The sequence below is a fragment of the Hemicordylus capensis genome, chromosome 5, assembly GCF_027244095.1.
Source record: "Hemicordylus capensis ecotype Gifberg chromosome 5, rHemCap1.1.pri, whole genome shotgun sequence".
In the NCBI taxonomy this organism is placed as follows: Eukaryota; Metazoa; Chordata; class Lepidosauria; order Squamata; family Cordylidae; genus Hemicordylus; species Hemicordylus capensis.
This window is the reverse complement of record NC_069661.1, coordinates 223,761,053-223,773,383: the sequence shown is the minus strand read 5'-3', so window position 1 is coordinate 223,773,383 and position 12,331 is coordinate 223,761,053. Positions and strand designations below refer to the sequence as shown.

General features: G+C 42.3%; 1 protein-coding gene across 7 annotated transcripts in view; it reads left to right on the top strand.

The window, feature by feature from the left end:
• The window catches only part of ABTB3 (ankyrin repeat and BTB domain containing 3), a 448,319-nt gene that overhangs the window by 414,823 nt on the left and 21,165 nt on the right, over positions 1–12,331 (top strand). For 4 of the 7 annotated variants that reach the window (XM_053258103.1, XM_053258099.1, XM_053258100.1 and 1 more), the window contains 4 exons: positions 1,076–1,114; positions 1,486–1,706; positions 4,467–4,645; positions 8,579–8,650. In XM_053258103.1, coding sequence (XP_053114078.1) covers positions 1,076–1,114; positions 1,486–1,706; positions 4,467–4,645; positions 8,579–8,650 — 511 coding nt within the window. The remainder of the gene's footprint in view (positions 1–1,075; positions 1,115–1,485; positions 1,707–4,466; positions 4,646–8,578; positions 8,651–12,331) is intronic. The other 3 variants (XM_053258101.1, XM_053258102.1, XM_053258104.1) reach the window with 3 other exon arrangements.

Genomic DNA, 12,331 nt, shown 5'->3' with positions numbered 1-12,331 from the left:
TTTGATTCAGACATCAAGTGATATATGTGCACAGGGGAACAGTTGCTTCGAGATGATAGTTTTATGTCTGCAAGGTGCAAACAGGCCAATTGGAAGGCTATTGCCCATGACCCACAGACATCTGAATTGTTCTTCTCTTGCCTACCATTCCTACTTTTCTTCCCTACTCCTGAACTGTTCCAGCATTTGCTAGCTACAAAGATCTGTTCCTCCCTCCTTCGCTTCTTGCCAAAGTCCACCTCAGACTTTTATTCATTCAGGGGCTGGTCTGACACCACTGTGGAAAAGTAGTTCCATTGTCAAAACTCACATTTCAGATTTGTGGATCTTTGTAAAGAAAAAATGTACCCCTTTTTATAAACTCAGAGCAGGTTTCTAGATATCCTGTTCTGTACTGAATTCTGTGTCACCTTAAGTGGCGCAGCGGGGAAATGCTTGACTAACAAGCAGAGGGTTGCCAGTTCGAATCCCCACTCGTACTATATTGGACAGCAGCGATATAGGCAGATGCTGAAAGGCATCATCTCATACTGTGTGGGAGAAGGCAATGGTAAACCCCTCTTGTATTGTACCAGAAGAAAACCACAGGGCTCTGTGGGCTCCAGGAGTCGAAATCGACTTGACAGCACACTTTACCTTTACTGAATTCTGCATAGAATTGCAGAAAATTAACAGCTTTAGCTATACTATAGAGTACTTGTAGCAGTCTCATAAAGAGGTGACAGACCTTCTGCAGCATTGTAGTAGGTAAGAATGCATTCAACTTGATGTAGCATGTATCTACAGTATCATGCAACTTGCAAAGCTGGGAGGAAATCAGGTTCACACACTGGGTGAAGAATTCTATTGTGCCTTCTCTTCAATACTCCATCTGACCTCATCCTGAAGACACTGAATTGTGGTATAGAGTATCAAACCATATAGAGTATCAAACCACTCTCACTCTATTACACTGCATGATATAACATGCCCATCATCTGGATTTTCAGGAGATGTATCTTTCCTCCGTCTAGAAACACACACACATTCTTTAGCCCATTTGCTCTGGATACATTACTTATTCTATCCCCCACAGGACTGAACATGCGCAGCTAGCAAGATGTAAGCGTATAAGGTAGGTGGGGAGGTAAGGGACAAGATGCACACTGGGCTTGATTGAATTGATTGTTTCTAGCAGTTAATCAATTGGGAGCGACTCCATGGAACTTGAATAATGGCATCACACAGGTATAAGCCTGTTGATGAACAGAGTCCGGAGTCTCTGTTTCGGATGCTCGATCCTTGCAACTGCAAGCTCAAATAAATAATACAGTGCAAAGAAAAAGAAAAAGCATTGCTTGAAAGCTGGTCTGCTAGAGGATCTAGTTAGATCAGCTAACTAGATTTGGCATTAGCTAGATGCTTAGTGAGCTTCAGCTTCACTGTTAACTGTTCCAACCCGGTGGCCTTCCCCACCCCCCTCTCTTTTTGCCTTGTTACTGACAGAAATGTGTTTCGTAAGCTGCTGGCTCAGCCAGAGAAGGAGAAGAGTGATATCCTGTCCCTGGAGGAGATCCTGGCTGAGGGGACTGACCTGGCAGACAGTGCTCCAGCTCCTTTATGTGCCACCCGCAACAGCAAGGCCAAACTGAAAGCTCTGAAAGAGGCGATGTATCACAGTGCCGAACATGGATACGTGGATGTAACCATTGACATCAGGAGTATAGGTCAGTCCTGGCTTCCTCTGTGCTTTATCTTCCATGAGGGGTGGTTGCCAGAACTGCAGTTTGATGGGAGAGGCCTCTGTCAGTTCCACTGACAATTCCTGATCTGTTAGAACATAAGAACAGCCCTGCTGGATCAGGCCCAAGACCCATGTAGTCCAGCATCCTGTTTCACGCACTGGCCCACCAGATGCCGCTGGAAGCCTACAGGCAGGAGTTGAGGGCATGCCCTCTCTCCTGCAGTTACTCCCCTCAACTGGTACTCAGAGGCATCCTGCCTCTGAGGTTGGAGGTGGCCTATAGCCCTCCGACTAGTAGCTGTTGATAGACTTCTCCTTCATGAAGTTATCCAAGCCCCTCTTAAAGCCATCCAGGTTGTTGGCTGTCACCACATCTTGTGGCAGAGAACTCCACAAGTTGATTATGCGTTGTGTGAAAAAGTTCTTGTCAAGGCAAAAATCTGGCAATGTTTAAAAAAGTGACTGAGAAGGCAGAAAGAGGTTTTGAGTGCTGAAAAGAAACGAAGACAACTAGGTGTTTAATTCCTCCCATTCAGAGGCCTCATGAATTCTGCAGTATTTTGGGATTCCTGTCCTGTATTTGAATGTGGCAATTTTAATTTTAGGATGAAATTAACTGTTATGTTGAATGTGCTGTACAAAGTGACTATATAAACTGAAACACTAACTTAAGTGTTATCAGAAGGATTCTTTGGCTGTATTCAGACCAGTGCTTCTCTTCTTTTCTTTTTCATAGGCTGGGTTCACACAATCATAAGGATCCTAGTTAAAAAGTTAATCAGGATTAGTGAGTCCTGTGAAGCTGATTGTGAGAACCCGGAATTTCGGGGCAAGTCTGGTCAAACTGGCTAACCAGCATTTAACCAGAATAGATAACCAGCACTGAATTGTCTGTTTGGGTTATATGCTGTTTAACCAGAGCAGTTTGATCAAGATTCCCCTGAAATTCCCCTGAAAGTCCAACATACTAACCATTGTGTTATGCTGGTTTTGGTGTGCTTTGTGCATTTGCAGCCCACACACAGAAAGAGCAACACAAGAGTTTCTTTTAAGTGGGGCTGTCACTTAGTTAAATAACTCATGACCAATTAATTGCCTGAGTTTTAATTAATTACTCAATTAATAAATTGGTCTGCATACATTTGCACAAGCAATAGTTCTGAGGAAGGTATCACTCTTCTTTGTGGTTACACACATGTGTCACAACAGGCTACATCTCAGAAGAGGTATTCCTTCCTGTGAGAGAGGGAAGAAGGAATGCCTCTTCTAAGAAGGCACCTGCCACTCATGAATTTGTAAGTACTTGCATTACGAAATAATTAAAAATATTTGGTTCAGTTGATCAGGGACATCAATTAATCAAATGGTGATTCATTGATTAAATAATAAAACAATTGACTAAGGGTCTGTCTTGACAGCAATTTATTCCAACACAAGCACAAATTCCAGCAGATTTTACAGGGCGTCTCCATGACATTTAAACAGGTAGCATAATTTCTTAGCGCCATCTGCTGTCCATCCATGAAAAAAAGCGGTGCCTTTTTCAAGTCAGAATGAAAGTGGTATTACAAGGCTTGGGTTTTTCCACGGATTGGTAGCAGATAGCCAGCAGATGGCATTAAGGAATTGCATGATGTGTTTAAATGCCATGTAGATGCCCCGTAAAATCTCCCATCGGAATTTGTGTTCACGTTGGAATGAACTGTTGCCTAGCTAGACCCTGAATATTGCAGCCCTGCTTTTATGGGTCCCAACCTGTCACATTACTTTAAGTAGCAGGATGGAGTTCTTATTCCCCTTTAGTGGGGAGGGCTCCACTTGACATTGCTGGCTTATATCCCTCACTGCAAAGCAGATCCTCAGAAGCAGCAATCTTCTCTTCTAGTCGATCTTCCCATTTAAGGGAACCGGAGGACCCTTTTCCCCTTATGAGTGAAACAGACTAGATGAGAAACTTCTTGGGAAAGTTGCTTCTAGCCTTGAAAGAGCAGGTTAGAGTCCTGGACAAAATCAGTGTTAAACAGTTCTAAAAAATTCCCAAGAAAACCCCCCCAAAAAGTGTACAGAGACTACTTTATCCCCAACACATTTCAAAGGCAACTCTTTTTTAAGAGATAAAATTTAACACATCTGCAGTTGGTAAACAAATATATAAACCTATGTTAAAAACACATCTTAATTTATGACATCAATATGTATACAAAGTGGTATACCTCTCAGAAATTATACTTATTTGTGCTATGATTAAGGGACATTAAGTAGTCTAAAACAAGGCTAGTGTGAAACATTATTATCAAAGACATCTTTACTTTTCCAAAAGAACCTCTCTAAATATAAAAATAGCTCCATCTGAAAGGTATTAGAAAGTTTATACAACATATGGCCGATGGCATTCCATGCAATTTCAGCAGGAGGAGAAGGCGGAAGACACCCTGAAGGATTGAGCTTCTAAGTAAGGGGAAGTATGCCTAGGGAGGAAGTATGTAGGCATATGTGTACTGTTAGTCTCTAAAGACAAAAAGCATCCTACAATTCATGCTATAACAACTGGGGGAGTAAATAAGGGAAGAAGCACCGAGGAGTCTCTTCTCTGCTTTAAGAGTCTTGCATGCAAAGGGATCTAAGGCTGGTTGTAAGCTGGTAAGCCTTGCAGAAAGACTAGTCCCCAGAATATGGTCCAGTTTGGGATATCTGTGGCATGCATCGATGATACATACTGATCCTCAGCTTTTATTTTAAACAGGTGTCCCATGGACTCTCCATACATGGCTAGAGTCCTTGCGAACTGCCTTTCAGCAGCACAGAAGACCTCTCATCCAGTGTTTACTAAAAGAATTTAAATCTATTCAGGAGGAGGAATACACTGAAGAACTTATCACACAGGGGTTGCCTTTGATGTTTGAGATCCTGAAGGCAAGCAAGGTAGGTGAAATGGTGGCATTGCTGCACCACAATTAAAAGACAATTTTCTCCCTCATCTAGCTGTAGTATTTGGATATTTGAAGTTCAGACATACTGGCTGAATTTCAGATGTAACAAGAAACACAAGTTTCCCATTATGTCAATGAGCCTCTGCAAGGTGCAGGCTGACATGCTCCCAACTCTTTTGCATGCATGAGGAAGAGAAGGAAAGCTTTACTTGGGGTTGGGGGAGGTTTAGTTCAAACCACAATTAGGAAAAACAAACTGATTGTGGATTCATATCCTGGCTTGATGGATTCATATCCTGGCTTGTTCCCTCACTGGTTTAGTTCGGGAACAAGCCATGTCTAAAAATCCAAGTATGCTCGAGAGAGAACAGAAGTTTTGTGGTAAAACTGGGAGTCGCTCAGGTGAGGCAGTACAGACAAGAGAGGCTCATCAGGAAGTGAGCTAAGAGAACAACTTTATCTAGCTGGCAGTTTAGAATGACAAAAGCAACGTTTTATGCATATTTACTTAGAATTTTCTGTGGCAGTTTTCAGATCCAAAATGTATCCTCTCTCATATTGTGTTTTGCTGATCTTGGGAGTAGACTAGATTCATGTAACTCCCTTGGTCCTGTTGTTAAATCACCTTTTAGAAGATTATTGCAATCTTTATCCAGGGCCATTTGCTATTCCTTGCTAAAGACTTAGAGACAGACATAAGCATTCAGGTTTTGAACCACTTCCTTAGGTATCACCTGAACAATTTCCTTTGGAAGTACAATAATATGAGAAGGAATGTGGGTGTTGCCAACATATAATATTCCTCCCAAAAGCCAGCATTTGCAGCTAAACTGAGATATATACAGCACTGATTAATTTATCCAACTTAAACTTCATTTGACACTTTAGTAGTACATTAAAATGGGAAGGGAAGGAAATAGCTACTTTATGTTCTGTCCGTGTGGGAGGAGATTAATTGTACCATGTGTGTTTTCCTAAACCTTTTTGGGCTTTCACATCTCTATTTGCTAAGGCACATGAAGAAAGCAGATTCATAGAATATCAGGGAACTGAAGTATGTTTTTTACACACACAGGCACACACAAACTGGGATGTAAATTCCTTATGTCCATTGTTTACCCCTCTCCATTCCTGACATAGTAAGAAGTGCCATACAGCATACTATATTTGGCAAAGTCTGCTTTAGTTTTGCACATATTATTGTTCATAAAAAATAATTTAATAAGGTAGTAGTACAATTTAGGGAGTATATGCATTCACTGAATTACAGTGAGAAAATAAAAGTATTTCTTTCTAGTTAAATATCCAAAACATATTTTTAAGTAGTTCTTAAAATGCGACCATAGAAGATCACGAAAAAGTAGGGATGTGCATCAAATAAAATTGATAATCACTGATCAGACCTGATTTAGTGTGAAACTATTAAACAATTTTTCATCAGATTGTGTTCAATGAAAAGTTGCCTGATAGGGTCTGAGCCAATTGGATCAGATACAAGGATGTCCAATTCACCCTGTATCAAATTAGATTGGATTGGTGGAGAATGCCTCTTACCTGGAGGCAGCGTGGTGGGTTCTCCTTTCTTTTAACATGAAAACGCTGCTGCTTCATATAGTATACAAGAGACCCTAGTTTTCCGCAGGTTATCCCATGGTAGTTTCAACTATTCGTGGTCAGGCTATAGACACCCGACTGTCATTATTGTGGTGGCAATTTTTGGTTATTCGTGGTTCCTGCATGTATGTTTCACACTTCTGGTGTCATTTCCCGCTTGGGGACATGATGGGGCTTTTCACTCAGTATTTAGAGGATTTTTCACCTGTTTGGTTTTTTAAAAATTAAACTCAGAGGATTTAGGGGCTTGTGGGACCATTACTGGAGGTGCTGGAGAATTCAACAAACTGTGCTGTACTTCTTTTGTTTCTGCTTTCCCCACTTTTGGGGAGAAGTTTTAGCACTTTAAAATTTGCTGTGGAATCCAACACCAAGATTCCCATAGGTACAAGGTTTCCAATATTACCATTTTGGCATTTGCAATTGTAGGTGGGACCATAACCCCCGCAAAAAATGAGGGCCTCCTGTATTTTTATTTATTTGTGTATGTGTGCATGTGTATGAAAAACTGAAACATGTAAAATAAAAAAATTCAGGGGGAAAAGCTATTGCCTTAATAGGTGGCAGCAGCAGAGTTTAAAAACATTGCTTTTAATGTTCTAAAAGCTGCCCCATAATGCTCCAAAGAAGGAAGCAACGTTGTGTCGGCCATTTCCCCACAGTAATGTCATGAGGAAAGGATGAGACATTGCTTCCCTCTGCAGAACTTTATGGGCCAGCTGCCAGGGAAGGAAGAGGGATTTTTAAATGCTGCTGTCACTACCTGTTGAGGCAGCAGCGTTTTTCAAGTTAAAAGAAAGGAGAGCCAACCATGTTGCCTCCAGGTAAGGCCTCTGATAATCAATATCAGCTCAGTTCGATGCAGGTGCTCCCTGGTGCATCAGTGAATAGGTGTATTTGATCGGAATTGGAGGTTCTGTTCTAAGCCAGGGTTTCTCAACAGTGGGTATACCACTAGGGATAACTAAAGGACTCTCAGGAGGTACTCAGAGCCCTCCTGCTTCTCCACATTGCAGACACACTATTTGTTCCCCATCTGAGGATCACCGGCTTGAAGCCAATGCGCCCTCCATTATGCGTGTTCTGCAGAAAGGGACAGAAAAGGGTGTAGACCCACCTCCTCTGCTCTTGATTGGCTGGCTACATGCTGAAGCCCCATCCTTCAGCTTGACTGATAGATTTTCGAAAATTAGCCATTAGTACTCCCATTACAATTAATTGGACTTGTCTCATACATTTTAATGGGAGTACTCATTAGTAACTTAGTATGGATGTAAGCCAGTAACTGCAGTAGCCAGTTTCATAACTGTAACATTTAAGTGTGTGTGCGTGCACTCGTGTGTGTGTTACACACAAACACACATGTGCTCTCTCGCTCTCTCACACACACATAGACAATGTGTGTCTATGGGGTATCTATGGTGAATGTTTGCAACAGAAAGGTTACAAAAAAGTAGAGAACCCATTTGTGATGCACAGCCCTACTAAAAAGTCATTTAAAACTAGGGATACTGTGTGGGATACTATTTGTGTTCCATTCCAAGCTCAGAACAAAATGGAACACAAGTATCCAGAACGTTCCGAGTGCCATTTTGGACTCCAAAATGGCGCTCTTCTGGCCTCTGTGCATGTGCGGTAGCCATTGGTGTGGTGGTGCTGACTATGCCAATGACTGCCTTGCATGTGCAGAGGCCAGAAGAGCACCATTTTGGAGTCCAAAATGGCTCTTGGAACACTCGGAACATTCCAACTTGGAACAGGGTCACTCTGTTCCGAGCTTGGAAAAGGCCTTTCATTTGAAAGGTGTTCTGTTTTGAGCTCGGAACACTTGAAACACCCTGTTTCCAGCCAGAGTGTTCCACTGACAGAACGTTCTGCACATCCCTACTAAAAGCTCATGATTCCTTTTATAGTATTGCTTACATGCAATTACAGTGTTGCTATTAAGAAAAAATGGTTGTGTTGTGGGTTTTTTTAAGAGATTAGGTTTTTAAGGAGGGAAAATCAAGGTATATGTGTTGTCCAAATGTTCATTTTATGCATTATAATACTGAAGCATGCATTGTCCAGAGGAAAGGCCTTCAGGAAGGACCTCTCCAGGGACATAATGTGCCAACCTGGTTACTTTGGAATCTGGATAAATGTCTAACTCAACATTGTTGGAACTTTAGACATAGAGCAACCCCTGCCAGTTAACTGGGCTTTTCATTTCACCCTGGAGTGTTCTTGTTCTCCCAGAGGCAGGTTGTGTTTGCTGTTAAGGCATGTAGTCTTCCCGGTCATCACTTTCAGTACTTCTGTGTCTAAACAGTTCAGGATAACCAAGACCCGAATTCTTCATACATGTGCATCTTGCATTCTCCACATGAGAAGTGAATATCAGGTACACCCGAGTGGCATACTAATATGATGTGCAATTAACAAGGGTCACAGAGATTGTGTGTAGCAGCATGGATTCATCTGAAGACTAACCTTGAATTTGACTGGATGATGTTGCACTTACATTCTTAGTCATAATTTCTCCCAAGGGATATTTCTACAGTGGAGTCACAAATACATACTGTTTTTCATGAAAAGGGAATTTTGCTGAGACTTATTGGAACCAGGGTTCATTAATGCTAGGACTTGGGTACCTTCTCCCTGCTCTGAGACCCATGAATTAAATAAGACTCTGTTCCTGGATCTATGCTTTCAGTACACAAAGTGGTTTTTAAAGTCCTTCAGAACAGAGTCTTGGCATTATATTATTCTCAGTTGCCACCAAAGGACAATTTGTGGATTACCTGTTATCTCCAACTTCTTGGGCCTTCCTAGCACACAAATGTTGACTATTTATGAAATACATGCTTCTTGGTCTTATAAGAACATGCTTCCAACGCTATGTTTTATCAGTTTTCACGCAGCTCATATGTGAATCAAATCAGAGAACCACCTTGAGAATGAGACATCATATGAGAAGAATGTCAATGGGAATCTCACCACTCGAGAAAAATTCCTGTGCAGAAGGCTTCTCAGAGTGCCCTCACACTTGCCCTCCATTTTAGTGCATGGGTGCAACTAACTGCAAAAGTTAGTTATTTGCAGCACAGAGGTATACTGTCAAGCTGGATTCCTAGAGTCCATTTCTGAAGCTCAGCGATATGCTGTTGCCAGAAGAATCATGGTTGTCCAATCCCACTTGTTTTAAAGAGCATATCTTGTTTCAAAGAATTGTTCCTCCTCTAAGAATAGCATGCAACATTAGTAAGGAACTTTACATCACAATACCTTAGTTCCACAGAGCTATGTAAAACAGCTGTTAGCAGCCAGAGTTTCTTTGGCTGTATATGTAGAATGTAGCATGGGTGAAAGATCAGTTCCTCAGAATCACTTCCCCTCCCAACATGGAAGGAAATTCTACACAAGTTCACTAAAGACATCCATAGATCTTCCTCCACCTCAGTCACCACTACAGTCCATATATATATATATATATATATATATATATATATATATATATATATTCGTGCAAGTCCATTTTTTCTGTTCTCTGGTCTGTTACCACGCTTGCTCAAACCCATGTATCCCACACACATGCATCTATGCCAGGGCTGCAAAACTTCAGCCCTCCAGCTGTTGGACTACAGCTCCTATCATCCATTACTATTGGCTGCTGTGGCTGGGGATATTGAGAGTTGTGGTCCAACAACAACTGGAGGGCTGAAGCTGTGCAACCCTGATCTGTGCTATGAGACCAAAATGGGGGAATTATCGCATATCATATCTGCAAGTATGGATAACATGTGGATTGCAGTCCAGACAGTGGCAAGATACCGAGTACCCTAAAGGGGTACTCTAAAGACCCAGGGGCAAAGACTTTTGAAAAATGAGAAATAACGTTTATTTTTTTACAGAGCAGAGGCACAATGCAAAAAATATGGTACAAGAAGTGAAGGAGCTCCCAGGAAGAGAGTGTGAGGGAAGGGAGTCCTAAGGTATAGGGAAAGAAAAGATGAAGAGGGAAGAAGAAAGAGCAGCTCTTTTTAACTAGCTGATAGTTTGCTGTTTAGTGAGTGAGCACCACTGAAATGACTAACTTGTCTCATTTATTTCAGTAGGACTTAGTCGTGACTAACTTAGGCTGGATTCTGCCCAATGTTTTCTTTCTAATGCTCATAAAAATGCACAACTGTATTCCTGTGAATAACACATCTTTTGTTGAACGTATATATAACTTCTCCACTGAGGGTTATTCTAGAATATGCTTGTCTACCCTCTATTTTGCATCTATTGCTTAGGTGGATAGCAGCAACAGTCTTCTGAGTTCTCTGTGCTCTTTGGTATACGTTAAGGTGCAGGCAAGGTTGCCTGCCAAGCCTCCAGGACTGGCTAGAGCTTCTAGGAATCAGCCTTAGTCTCCAGGCGACTATTGAAAGCGATCCTGGAGATCTGAATGGTTTGATATTGTGAGCATTACTGGGAGAAAATGTTGGGGGAAAGCCCAGCTTCGTATGTACCTTCCAAGAATAATTTCAGTCAGAATAGGCAACCCTAGGTTTAGGTGCAAACTTTCCTTAGTTACCAGTCAAGTGATTGTGATTAAAAATAAGAGCAAACTACGAGACTCTACACATGATCAAAGTGTGGAGCCGAGGAGGGTTCAGCGGGGAGAGCAGGCTTAGTCCTCTCTCCCCGCACATGAGCAGTTGCTTGCTGCTAGGTGGCCAGATTGGCTGCCCAGATGAGCGGTGGCTTCAGTCGGGTGCTCCTGTGCCCAGCCGTGGTGCTCCGGGAGGGGGGGGTCAAGGGAAGGGGAGTGCCGCTGCGTGTTGCCTAGGAGCCCCAGGAAGGCACTGCGTGAGTGTGCGGTGCCTTCCTGGGGTCCCCCCTCCCTTCTCCCCAATGGGGTTAATGGAGCTTTCCCAGGCTTGGCTTCCCTAGCCTGAGTTAGACTGTGCGTGACAACAGCCTCAATATGTGTGTTGCAAAAACCATGCTTCATTTTTCTTATTTCAACAGTATGGGATGAAGACAATCCATAATGAGCCAATGGGGTTAATGGAGAGCTTGCTCCATTCACCTCGTTTAAGGGGAAGGGTTGTTAGGTGGGTTAGCTGCCGTGGAACTGGCAATCAGTGGAATCCGGACTGGGCTCCCTAAGCCCAGTTTCCAGTGATCGTGGGAATAGCCTCTACATGTGATGTTTAAAGTGTCATTTCCCAGATGGACTTAGATGGTCTTTAGTCAATAACAACCAAATTGGGGGCCCTTGATTTGAGACTTAATTGGAGGGAAATGGGAGCTTAACACCCACCCCACCCCACCCTCCACACACATACACTCCCAATCTGGACTGACTGATTGTGTGGCTGCTATTTTGCCATGCTATTTACTACTATTTCAGGCAGAATATGGCCCAACTTTCTTTTCTTACAAGCCACCTTTCTGTTCGCCAAGCAGCTTGGGTTAAGAGGCTCCTAGCAGCAACAAAGAATTCTTTCTGTTTAATTCACCTTTGCTGCTGCTTCTGTTGGCCTGGTCTTTTGTTAGAATCTGCAGACTGCAATAAAGCACATCCAGTATGCAGAGTCCACCAAGACCTGCAGGTGTGTGAGAACAAGAATGCGCTGTTTTTAATAACTTTCCTCTTTTCTTTCCAAGTCTTGGGTGGAAAATCCAAGATGCTTAACATCTTGGCGGCTTTTCTTTTTGTTCTCATCCCTTTGTTGAACAGCTCCTGTAGGCTCTCTTGCATATTTGTCAGTCCATGTGAAACTTCACTACCAGATGTAAATAAACAGCCATGTTATCATTTATCATTTGATTTATTTGAGGAAAGATGCTTGTGAGGAATGCACAGCTCCTTTAGATGCAGTCACTCCTCTGCCCTTTCTTACTTCCAGTAAATGATTAAACATTTGGCTTCCTCTCCTGCTTAGTGGCAAGTGATGAGGTTTTGGTTTGGCTAGTGGCCAAGCTCTAGATGTAGCTGATCAGTGTGAATCAAAATGGGAGCAATGGCACAATCATTTTTACATGCCATATGAGTAAAAAACCAATAAAATGGTCAAGGCTCAAAGGTTTT